Source organism: Lutzomyia longipalpis, chromosome 4 (genome assembly GCF_024334085.1).
Source record: "Lutzomyia longipalpis isolate SR_M1_2022 chromosome 4, ASM2433408v1".
Classification (NCBI taxonomy): Eukaryota; Metazoa; Arthropoda; class Insecta; order Diptera; family Psychodidae; genus Lutzomyia; species Lutzomyia longipalpis.
In genome coordinates, this window is record NC_074710.1 from 5,838,856 (window position 1) to 5,852,129 (window position 13,274).

Below are 13,274 nucleotides of genomic sequence, written 5' to 3' on the forward strand. Positions count from 1 at the left end.
CAGCTAGTAGACCCCATAGTATTTGCACAATCCTACCGCTTAGGCCCAAATTAAGAAGCATTTTGCATAGAACGTCTACCAACACATTGTCATACGCCCCCTCAACATCAAGAAATAGACATCCTGTCTGTTGTTTGCGTGCAAACCCAATCTGTACTTTCGTATAGAGGGCAGCGACACAGTTTGTGACCCCACGTTTTCTTTTGAAGCCATATTGAGATTCTGGGATTATGGAATTACTGCTGACCCATAATTCAAGCCTGTTCAGAATTATTCGCTCAAAAACTTTACGAACAACTGACAGCAAACTAATGGGCCTATACCCCGATAATTCATTTAAATCTTTGTTAGGCTTAGGGACCGGTACGACTTTTGCTTCTTTCCACACCTCAGGGATACTTGCTTCAACCCAAACCCTAGAGAACAAACTAGCCATAAATTCAAATCCACACACCGGCAAATTGCATAGAAACGAAGTTCTTATTCTATCTAAACCTGGTGATTTATTCTTGCTTTGCGATAATGCATGCTTAATTTCTACATGGGATATTTCGTGTTCGAGATATTGAGAATTTAATAATGATGGGTCTTGATCTTGATCGTTCATAGGTGGACACATCTGGGCAAAGGGTGGTGCCAATTTATTTGCGAATTCGTCTATCCATTCAGGATTAAATTTTGATCTGTTCTGTCGTCGGGCTCCTCGGAAGCTGCGGGCTATACTCCACATTTCCTGCAATGAGGTTGTTGACGAAAAATTAGAACATCTCTGCCTTCACCCTTGGATGCGTTTTTCTCTGAAAAGCTTTCTTGCAATTGCATCAGCTCTTTTCCACTCCAGAAAAGATTCCCTTAACCCTGTACATCTAAAAACATCCCATTTGGCTGCCCTATCCGTCCATGCTCTTTTACATTCATTATCGAACCAGTCTTTAGATTGTCTGTTGTTTGAACCCTGAGATCGTCGCTCTGATCTTCTAGCAGCCTCAATGACCACTTCATTGAAGAATGCATTCATGTCATTAGCACAATCAAAATTTTCTCTTGCGTTACTGAAACCGTTTGCAGCCTCACGTTTGAATTTTTTCCAATCAATGTTGTTAGAGATTAAAGCATCAGTAGGGTTTTCGGGTTGCGAATCATCTGCTTGTCCATGAATCAACAAATAAACTGGTATATGATCACTACCCAGGGAGTCATTCACCAAATCCCACTCGCACCTTAGAGCTATCTGACGTGATACAAAGGAGAGATCTAATACTGAAGATTGCCTAGGAGGGCATGCAATTCGAGTATGTCTTCCATCATTCATAATAACAAAGTCCGATTGAAGTGCCCACTCCTCAAGTGCGCTCCCTCGGTTATCAGATTCTAGCGAACCCCATAGTTCAGAATGAGCGTTGAAATCTCCCAGTAAGAAAATTTTACTTCCCTGTGAGACACTTATGATGCTGTTTAGATCTTCTCCTCTTAACTCATTATCCCTTGTAGAATAAATCGACCAAACTATAAAAGATTCATCATGCCATGAAATCCTAACGCCTATACACTCAATTCTCTGGCTATCAAAATTTAATCTTGTCCATCTCAACTGACTTTTTACTCCAATCATAACCCCTCCTCCATGATTTGTTCGGTCATTTCTTATTAAATCATATCCTGGTACACGCACATTTGTTCGTTCTGTGACTTTTGTTTCTTGTAGTGCAAAAATATCAGCCCCAACAGATCTCATAAGAACACATACATCCTGCAATCTAGATCTTATACCATTAACATTCCACTGGATAATTCTAAACCCATCACCACCAACAGGCGGAACCAAATTTAAACGCACTCCATGATCATCTCGTTCAGATGTACTATCGAATTCATTCATTCTTGCCGCATAGACCAGAGAACATGCGGGTCATTAACGCTGGTATCATTTCACTTATTAAATTCTTGATTAATGGGGCAACCACAGCTCTTATCATTTCAACCAATCCATCACTCAGTCCAAAAGATTCGATCCACTCAACGAACTTATCCACAATTTTGTCGATCCAATCCTGGCTTTCCTGATCGTCTTCAGATGGTTTGTCTTGTTTCTTCTTAATATTTTTCCGCTGTTGCTGTGGTGCTTTGCTTACTTGGGGCTGTACAAAGCTTCTGTTCTTTGGGATTGCACCCAGACTGGACCAGTAAGATTCATCAATATCTTCTGATGATCTCTGTGCTCTATTCCTCTTCTGCCTTCGTTGTCTCTCCTGATTACTTGCCTCTTCTTCTTGTACTCCACCCACTGCTCCTTCTTCCTCTTCCTCATCTTCTGGCTCTGAGAGTGCTTCGAATCTATTCGTGGGTTGGGTGTTCTGGGATCGCCTTGGGGTTGATCTCACAGCACCGTTTGCAGGGGTCTGTTGCCTCAAAATCTCTGAATATAGCTTCTTATGATTATCTTCCGCAGCTTTGTATTGCTTCGCACGGATGGCATCCCTCACTGGACAATCATGGGCTTTTTCTGGAAATGTTCCATCACAATTAGGGCATTTGAATGCTTCCTGCGGACATAAAGGGGAATTCTCATGTACTTCTCCGCACTTATCGCATCTCTTCTTTGCATAGCAAAATTTCTCTGTGTGGTTGTATCTCAAGCATTTCGTGCATTGGAGAACATTTTCTGTGTAATATCTCACAGGTAGAAGAAGCTTATCGATTTCAACCACATCAGGGAGCATCTGACCTGCAAATGTGAGTCTTACAAAATTGATCGGCGTGGCGGTTTTTTCATTGCCCACCTTGACCACTTTGTACAATCTCTTGACTTCAATGATTTCAATCTTTTTGCTCATTTGCGTCTTGAGACGACCAGCACCTTCTCTCTGCAATACAATCAAGGATTCCCCGAGTGAAAAGGGTACCACACCTTGAATTTCCACTCCTGTGCACTGAATGTACACATGATAGTCTACATTGAAATCTGTATCGTTTGGCAGTGCATTTGCTTCCCTTAGGTCGCTGAATTCCACGCATAGTTTTTCCTTCACGATCATCCTCATTGCAGTGATTGACTTATATTTGCCGGTCAATTTTTTTGTCAACGAGATTTCGGGGATCGACCTGTTGTTGACCAATTTGCGTATATAGACGCGGTACGGGCCCTTAGCATCAGCGGGATAAAATCTCTTGCGGGGCGGTATATCCACCTTACTTCGCTTATAATTAGCAATAATATCCCTTGATTTCTCAATTTGCCTTGAGATCAACACACCGGGATCACGTTCTTCTTCATTGATATCATCGGTATCCATATCGCCACTTCCCATATAGCCAGCATTATTGTCCGTCTCATTCTCATCGCAATTCATATCCGATTGCATCTCATCCGAAGGGAGAGCAATGCTGCTCTTTTTCCCTCCAATTGCTTTATCACCGGGTGACACACTTGCCATCTCCCTACGCTTCACCGCGTTATCACAAACGCTCAGCCAACGGGAGTGCCTCTCCCCACTATCAATTGCGTTTCTCCGGTCCGCCGACCAAAAATATTTTTCAACCTTTTAATTACAAATCAAACTTTGCCGAGAAAAGATATATTTTTCCGGAAAATGGTCTGGAAAATGGCCAGAAAAATGGCCTAGACCAATGCTAATAAATAAATAATAATACCTGCAAAAGAAAAAATCAAGAAAATATCTCCAAAAATAGAGAAATAGCTGAAAGAGAAAAATCTATCAGAGAGCTCTGTCGATGTGCACTAGGCAACGTTTGGACAGCGAATGAGACTGAGAAAAAGTTATAGAGCAGTAAATTTCCTATAGAAATGAGCTATACATTTCGCTTTATCTGTTTGGGAAATATGATATTTTGAGCTTTTTCTAAACCCTTAAGTGACTTTTTTAACCCCGGTCTCCCCTAAGAATAATTTAAAATAAATGGCTTTTATAGAAATTAAAATTAATCTGAAAAGATCATGACAATGCAGATTATTTGCTAAGAGACGAACTATTTGGAAAAATTCAGCAAAACATCAAGATCTAATATATTTTGTGTTCATATAATCAATGAAGCACTGATGTATATGCTTCGTGCAAAAAATGGAAAAATTACTATAGAAGCGAGAATAAAGTATTTTTTGGATATCTTTTCCATATCATTTTTGCTAATTTGAATTTCTGAATTTCAATTAAACTTTGTAAATATTTATAACATTATTTCAAAATGAATAAACTCCTTTTTCAAAGAGTAAATTTTTGTATAAAAAATCTTAAGAATGAACATAACTGAAGTCAAAATTAATTATTTCAAATTATGAAAAAGATCGTAATAAAGATATCCAATTATAGTTAAAAAAAAAAAACTAATAAAGAGAATAAATAAATTGAAAAAGCTTTTACAACGAGAACTTACCACAAAGTCGTAAAATTCAACGTCCACGACTAATTAATTTATTCCCATACACATTTTTCTATCGATCGATGCAAATCAAGTTAAATTCCATGAAAAAATCTCTCTTGATGATGATGGTATCGTCTGATATTCCATCACAGTTGAGAAAATCCCCGTGATTTCGTAAAAACAAAGAGTCACAGTTGAGGAATTCGACGGGGGTTCCGCGAAAATAAAGTGAGAGTGTGGCGGTGGACCTCTTTTTGCATCACATACCGCCCCGCTGATTTTGCCGAGATTGTAGCCGGAAGCACTCATTGGTGGCACTTTAAGTCATTTCCACGGCTCAACGTGGAAAACTCAATCATACAGCAAATGCTACGTCTGATGAAAATTAATCCTGATAGTTTCTTATCCTTGAAAGCTCCCCCAGGGAACGCCTTCTTCATCAGCTATGCTCTTAATTGAATATTTCAGTCAATTCGGGTGTCGCTTTGAGAGAGGAAATGTTCCACGATTATTTCCCGCGTCAATTAAAATGGCGTTGATTAAAATTACTTCTCCTCCGTACTTCATGTGCAAATGTATGCCACCCACCCTCCCCCTCCCCTCCCCCCTTAGCAGACTATTGAACTCATTTATTTAGATATTTTTCTAACCATCTCAATGAACCATATGTTGCCTTTTAGAACCCCGCAGATTTCTCTTAATTACAAAGAACAGATGCTGAATGAGATTTTCTTTTAAAAGAAAAAGGAAGAGATTTTGCAAATCACGATTTATTTATTACAGTGTAATTACAGTAAAGAGAGTTTATAGAACGAATGGATTATTATTTGAAATTTTTGAATAGAAATGTATTTTTAAGTTTCAAAATTACATAGCTCAGTGGAACACAAGAAACCAAAAAATCATTCGAAAAATGTGAGAAATCCAAACATTGTCTTATGGGTCGGGTCTTACGAAACATGAGCAATCAGAAAACAACCCTAAATAGTAATGCGAATATCTCCAAAGTAATCCCGCGAAGCATAAGAAACATTAAATGTTTCGTAAAATGCAAAAGCCTTAATACTTGTTCCTGAAAACATACGAAACATTTTTTTTCCAAATGTGCGATATTAAATAGAAAGTAACCACAAGAGACAAGAGTATTGATTCGAATATTGTACCGATATTATGCCGAAAAACTTGAAAAATTAAAGTTTTTTGCGGAACATAAGAAACCATAAAATAACTGACGAACGTGTAAGCTTTTAAGCAAGCTCTGCAGAATAAATTAAACTAGAACATTGTTCAGAAAATTATAAAAAAAAATTTTGCAAAACTTAAAGAACAAAAAATATACGAAAAACCTTAAGAAAACGAAACAACTTTAACGAAACACAAGATATTAAAAAAAAATGTTTCGGAAAAGGTGAAAGAACCGAAACGATTTTGCAGAATATAAAAAAAATATTTCCAAAAATTTAAATAAAAAATAAACACAAAATAGTTTCATAAACACAAGAAACAAGAAAATTGTTCCAAAAGAAAAACATAAAAGATCCAAAAAAGGTACAGATAAAATAAATTTTCAAAATTAAGATTAAAAAAAAAATCAATTGACACATTTTGTTAGAATTCATAGCATTCGCATAGGTGAGACATTTGTTGCTGATAATGCTATAAGAAATAACATTAAAATACAATTCGAAATTGTTGCATATATCACAAAAGAAAGTCGGCATAGTGCAATTGGAAATTCCATTTGAAATTTTGCATGGATGTCAGTGCGGGATTGTCGGCCTTCTTCAAGTCTCTCAAATTGTGTTACTCCACCTCATCAGTTGCATCTGGAGAAATGTGTCCCAGGTGTGATTGATTGTGCATGTAGTTGGCTTAATTGCAACCATAAATCAACGTGCGATTGGACACAGAAGTATACCACTACGTCACATCACATGGAATTTCTCTAATTTTTCCTGGATTGGAAAAATTGTGAAGTAAATTCACAACCACGTGATAGTAAAGTAGCGGCGTGCCTCTGCTGTACCATTTGCACGCGCCGGGGGCCACCTTCCGGAAGTAAGTATCGGAATGGGAAGAATAGCAGCAGCAGCAGCAGCCGTGCTGTCCTACCTAGAAAGACAACATTGTGTGAGAAAGAGAGAATGAGAGATGAAACTCATGGAAAATAGAGTTGCACAAAAACACAAAAGAAACGGAGAACAGCATAATCTGATTATGAGATAAAAGAAATGAGATTATGGCAAAATTGCCCACATTATGCATTATAAGATTTTTGCCTGAACATGAGTAAAACAATAATCATATTGATGAGAATCGTATGGAATTGGGTCAGACACTGGTGCAACAGTGAAGAAAAAAAAAACAAGATAAAAAATGTACACAATTTAATAATATTGTGCATCGAAAACCATTCACAGCCATCCTCTCCGCCACTTCTTGCGCACAAATAGAAAATTCTTCACGTGCAGCTGGAAAAATTCAAATGAGAGAGCCACAAACCGATGATGGAACAATGAAATGGTTGTGAGGGAAAAAAACCTACAACACAGTTAATTCTTTTCGCGGGCGCATTTGATTGAATTTTGTATACCGTAATCGCTAAACTATCACAAAACCATTATCTCGTTGAGATGCGATTGATTTGTTGAGATTATAGATTGAAGATTATTGAAAATTTTTTTTTGTAGTTTTCCGAGTTTTTCCCGATTAAGAGAAAACAAATAAATTATATATAAAAATGAATTGAAATTAGAATAAATTTAATTAGAAAAATTGCGGAAAATATTGAAAATTCATATCATTTATTTAAAGAAAAGGATTACCCAGAATTTTATTTTTTTTATTTTACTTATTTTTTTATTTTAATTTTATTTTATTTTTTATTTTATTTTATTAAAGTTCTCTATAAGGAATGTTTTATAAAATTGATGAATATTTTAGAGACTAATCCCTGTGAATGGATCGAAACGTCGCTGATAAATTAATGGTGAAGATTCTGACCTTCTGATTGGCTTTCCAACCGATAAAAAAGCCAACATACAGTGATCTAAGATTTCATAAAGAAATTTAAAAAATTTAAATTTTCAAGGAAATCATCTTTTAGGTTGATTCCGAATTAATTAGGAAAAAACAATTTTCACAGAAAAAATCTATCATGAAAAGTACCTGAAAAAACAGCGTGAAAATCTGCTAAATTATGACAATTTTTCTTCAAATATTTTGCAATAAAATAATAAACGTTGAAGATTTTAATGTAAACTAAGCTTTCAAAGACATCAAATCATTCTAAAGAATCAAGAACAATAAGAATTAAATTTTTATCTGCAAAAGAATAAAGATGAAATTATGGGAAAATTGAGACAATATTTTTAGAATTTTCGCCTTAATTTTTAAGTTAATTGTTAAGGTCGATCTGTGATAAAAAAATCAAATTTATAATCAGAGTTTTTTGGTTAAACAATTTAATTATTTAATACCGAAGTTTTGGAAAATTTCAGGGATAATTTGAGGCTTTTTTCAAGGTGTTTAATGACATTAGTTTAAATTCAAAAATTATTTAGTAACCTGAGAAAGGACTCAAATCCTACGGTTAAATAAAATATTTTAAATCAAAAAGTTCTAACTAAAAATCCGAGTTTCATCACCACTTAATTTTTAAGGTTCTCACATTGGAAAATCCTTAAATTTTAATTAAGTTCATACAAAAATATTTAATTAGTTTAATCCATTAAAATGTAATTTTTTGGAATTTCTAAGATAAATAAATTATAACCAAAACTATTTAAACTGTTTGTTTTTAAAGACATTTTTTTTATTTCCCTAATAAAGAACAAAATAATCCAACAAAATAAATATGAAAAATAAAATTAATTTTCTTCTCACTCAAATAGACGAATTTCAGCCAGAAACTCTAAAATTATGTACTTTCAGAGCTTTTGCAAAAAGCTTTTAACTACATCACCATTTCATCTCCATCTCTCATCTAGATACTTATTCTCATAGTTTCCTCGTGGGCACTCTGTTGTAGTCAATAAGATCTCACAATGGGGTAGAAGGAAGGTGATTCCACACAAAATAATCGCTTCGTAATAATATTTAATAATGTATTTGGACGCCGAAGCGGAGAAATTTTTTTCTTCATCTGTTTTTGCTCCTCAATGGCGTCTTGTAAGAAGTTTGAAGTCACTCTCATTGTATGCGCAAATAAAAATCACTTTTTTTTTTCATTCAACATAATGTCTATAAAGTTGCACAGAGAGTGCAGAGAAGCACAGAAAAAAAGCCCCCGCGAGAAAAGGCGAGAGGAATCGCTTGTGGCCACAAAAGTGACTTTTTATCTACGAAGAAATATTATTTGGTTTTTTTTTCACACTCACTTTGCCCTGATAAATCTTGAGCAATACTCCGAAGATGAAGACAAAAAAAAAACGGCCACTTATGTAATTTTTATCTATAAACGCGCGGGAAAGGCACGCGGGTTTGAAACAAAAAATCATTGCGGAGTATTTCACAAAAGTGGAAATGCACAGCAACGACGATAAATAAATAAAATAAAATTGAATTAGCACACAAGAGAAGAGAAAGAAAAAAAAATAGAAAAAAAGTCACACAAGAGGCGTGGAAAATGCCATTGAGGAGCCCCTTATGATTGATAATGGAATTCAACGACGAAGTTGCTAATTGCCACGATGCGGTCACAACACAAACTGATTTGTTGGGAAAAAGTGTAACACGGTTAGAATCCGCTCTTGCTTTTCCCATCGCCACCCCGACATCTTCATCATTTTGACTTCATTGTATGTGCCCGCCAAAATGCAAATGCAGCACTTCATTTGCAGTGTGGATGTCGCGTGAAAAAAATGTGTGCACAAGAAAGCAGAAAAATTTATAAGAGTCTCACACTTGAGCAACTCTAGAATATTGTATTATGAGATTAAATTACTTAGCAAACACGCGGCTGCATGGAAGATTAAATTCAAATACATTTGGCCCTTTCTCACACATACATATATGCTTCAAGAAGTGATTGTTAACATGCAGAGCAATGAGGTCAAGAATTTCAATGAAGATCAGGGAATCATTTAGAGATGGAAAGATTTTATTTGGGAATTCTTGCAATTGATTGAGAAGAAATCCTTAAAAATTAACATCAAACGCTAGAAAAGAAAATCTTAAACAAAAACAAAGTAATAATTCGTTTTATAATCCATTTTAACATTGAAAACTAGGAAAAAAATAATTTATATCTTTCAACGTCTCCTTAAATTGATTCCTACCAATGCCTTTTAATGATTTCTCTGAAAATTCAATGAAACCACGCCTCTATCTCATTTACCATTAAAATGCGTAAAGCATATGCGTCAGTGCATCCGTCAATGATATTTTGTTTATCATTCGCAGCAGAGCTTAAGCTTTAAAAAGAAAATCAAGTGCAAAGGGAAGAGGATTTATTAAGGAAATCTCTCCCATTTTTTTCCAGATCGTCTAAATGAAAAAAAAATGAGCGATCTTTCCTATTTTCTCGTTTTTTGTTTAATATTAGTTTTAAATTTTATTTGTCGTATATTTTCGTACAAAATATAGCACAATCAAAAATGAATACACTCCTTTAATAGTTCAAAAAAATCAGTTTATTTTCACAAAATAAATTTAGAAAACATTGACATCCTACATTTTTTTAAACAAAGAATTATAAATTCATCTTTGAAAAAATACAAACTGATTAAAAGAATCATTCAAAGAAAATATTAATAAAACTAACGATTCTACGGAAAAAAATATTCAAGTTAATTAAGTTAAATTAAAGGTGAGGAAAAATTTAAAAAAAAATCTATTAATGATTTCTTTTCTCCACGTAAACCATATGTTTGTTCAGGAGATGCAACGTAATATCCCATTCGAAATCAAGATCTTCCAATTTAAGATCAGTGCGGAATTTAAAGTTTCTCACAATATGAATGAGGGCTGTCTTGATAATCATGTAGGTGTACTTAATGCCAATACAATGTCTTGGTCCTCCGGCGAAAGGTAAGAAAGCGTAGGGATGAATGTTTTCCATATTCTCCGGGAGAAAACGATCTGGATCAAAATTCTCAGCGGTAGAACCCCAAATCTCTCTACTTCTATGTACGAGAATTATTGGGATTAGGAAGTTGGTTCCTTCTGGAATGATGTACTTTCCTGAGAAGAAAGAAAAAAAATGAGAATAAAATAAGAAATACAAAATGAGGGCTTTTTACCTAATTTAATTGTATCTGCAGCTTTTCTGCCAATAAGTGGTGCCGATGGGAATAGACGCAAAACTTCCTTGATAAATCTGTAAGATTTTCAATGAAAAAAAGTGTTTTTCAGTAGACTTTTGTTGATATAAGTTTTATAATTAAAAACCTTTCGATAAAATGGCATTTGTTGAGATCCTCACAATGAACATCTTCATCGAAAACAACTGATTTAATCTCTTCGTACATTTTATCCTGATTTTCTGGAAACATTGCTAGCATCAGGATGCAATAGGCAAGAGCATTTCCTGTTGTTTCGTATCCCTTTAAAAGGAAAGGAGATTATTCATTTTCAGACACAAAATATCACTCAAAGATTGATAAAGAAAAGAGACAATTTCTTACTCCTCCAATTACTGCAGAAGCTTCACCAATAACATCTTCCTGGGTAAATTTCTTTTCAATCATAAGAAGTTTCATGAGTTGATCTACGAAAATTTGAGGCTTTCTAAAATCTTCTTCATTTTCCGAATTTGTACTTTGAATTTCCTGAGATTTCTCAAAGTTTTCCTTCCAAATTAATTTTCTTTCCTCTATAGCCTAGATATTAGAAGAAAACTAAGAATTAGATGCTTTGAAGAATGGAAAGAGTTTTTCATAATATTTGAGTTAAAACAAAAAAAAATAACCTTTATTGTTGGTTCTCGAATAATTTTCTCATACTTCTTTTCTTCTCTGTAAGTGGATGTTAACCGATAGATAAAATCCCACCGAAGGAAAGGATTGAAAACTCTTTTTCCACATATAGCAGCGACCCTTAAGATGAAAATTCAAAATAAAGGAAAATTCTAAATATTCCTTAATTATTAATGATTTCATTCTTACTTATTTGAGCTTTCGAGAAGATCAAAATTCTGGTTCTGTTGCGTACTTAGCTCCTTATTCAATGTTGTATCTTAACGCAAAGAATTTTTGAAAATTGAAAAAGAAATTAACAAGTTATTTTTTTTAGAAGCAATATATAATAATATTATCTAACACATACGGTAAATTGCATCATAAGTCATTGTTTTCGTATACATGCAAATATCTATGGGATCCTTCCTGTTGCAGAGATCTTCAAGACGAGAAACCAAAATTTTGGATTCTTTATTAAAAATTGGAAGATAAGACTGAAGAATTTTCAAACTAAACATTGAATTGAGAAGCTTTCGATGCACATTCCATTGAGGAGCTTTAATAGAAAAGTTTTATTTAAATAAAAATAGTTAATAGTCTTAGGAGTTTTCACTTTATGCTCACTTGAAATTGTACTCAATCCATCACCAAAAAACGGTTTTAGAAAATCATAATTATACGAATGATTTTGGCAAAGAGGTGAGTTTAGAACAGTTTTAATATCTTCTGGTTCTACTAAAACAACATACAGCAGAATTCCTAACAAGAATCGCATTGGAGTTTTGAAAATTTCTACACATTCTTGCATAAGTCGAAAAAAGACATTTCCACGTGGAAGTCCACGACTTAACCCCCCAAATTTCTTATTAAGCAGCCACAAGGATGGTCCTGGTATTTGCAATGCACATCTATAGAATTTCCACAATTTCCAAAAGAGATTAACCAAGAAAAGGCACAAAATCACAAAGACAAAGTTCCACATCATCTTCCAAATAAGACAATTTTCCTAATTAAACTGAGAGACAAACTCAAGTATTCAGCCTTTTTATAATCTGTGTGGTGAGTCTATCGTTTAGAATTGTTATAAAGGTCATAAAACTAAACTTATACTACATTTTATACAAGGTGGGCCAAAGAGACAGAGAAAAAACTTCAGTTAACCAGTAGAGTTACTGTAAAACTACGACCAAGTTTTTTTTAAAGAAACTTTACTGTTTTATTTTAGCCTTACCCATTTTTTCTAATATTTTTCTTGTATCCGCGTATTCCATAAGATAATGTTTTGCTAATTAATTAATTAAAGTATTTAAGCTTTCTTACGTATAAAACAGCCGGAAAATGTGTGTAGCACATGAGTTCTTTATACATAATAATTTAAAAAAAAAAAAAAGTCAATAAAATATGCTGACCGGGGGAAAGCTAATTTTCCAAAAAAAATTCATCATACACTTACATCTGCTTCTAAACAATGTCAATAAAATTGATTCGGCGAAAAATTCAATTCTCAGCTAAATTTCTTGAAATTTTGCTTAAGAAGTTCTGAAACTATTCTTTTTATTTAAAGAATGTTTGCGACTTTTCTGAAAATTAATTTATTTTTATGAAATTTTTAATTTTCCGAACGTAATGAGGAGGAAAATAAAAACAAAATGATAACTGGTGTACCCTCAATACAATACCCACAAAACACTCCCAAGAATTTTACCCCCATCAAAAATTATTAAATTATGAATTGTTCTCATAAATCTGGTGCTATGTGTTTGTCGAGGCAACAAGAGAAATTGCGAATGAAATACAAAGAAAGATGGTTAAATGAGAAGACAAATGAAATAGTGAGACTGCATTTGAAGCATATTTCATAAAAGTTGCAATCATAGGCAAAAATTAATTTGCCAGAGAGAATCAAACATCCGCCAGTTATGGAATGTCTTCCATGGAAATGCTGCGATGAGAATATCAAGTTCTCAACCATTTGGATACCCTTTTTTCCCCTAT

General features: G+C 34.1%; 1 protein-coding gene across 1 annotated transcript; it reads right to left on the reverse strand.

Moving 5' to 3' along the window:
* Positions 1 to 10,216: 10,216 nt before the first annotated feature.
* Positions 10,217 to 12,514, reverse strand: LOC129794473 (probable cytochrome P450 313a4). The gene is made up of 8 exons (XM_055835225.1): positions 12,511 to 12,514; positions 11,647 to 11,835; positions 11,487 to 11,556; positions 11,291 to 11,417; positions 11,007 to 11,201; positions 10,771 to 10,925; positions 10,623 to 10,699; positions 10,217 to 10,563 (listed from the first exon to the last, which is right to left on the reverse strand). Exons 1-8 carry the CDS (start codon positions 12,512 to 12,514, stop codon positions 10,217 to 10,219), a joined length of 1,164 nt encoding a protein of 387 aa, XP_055691200.1.
* Between the last annotated feature and the right edge of the window lie 760 nt (positions 12,515 to 13,274).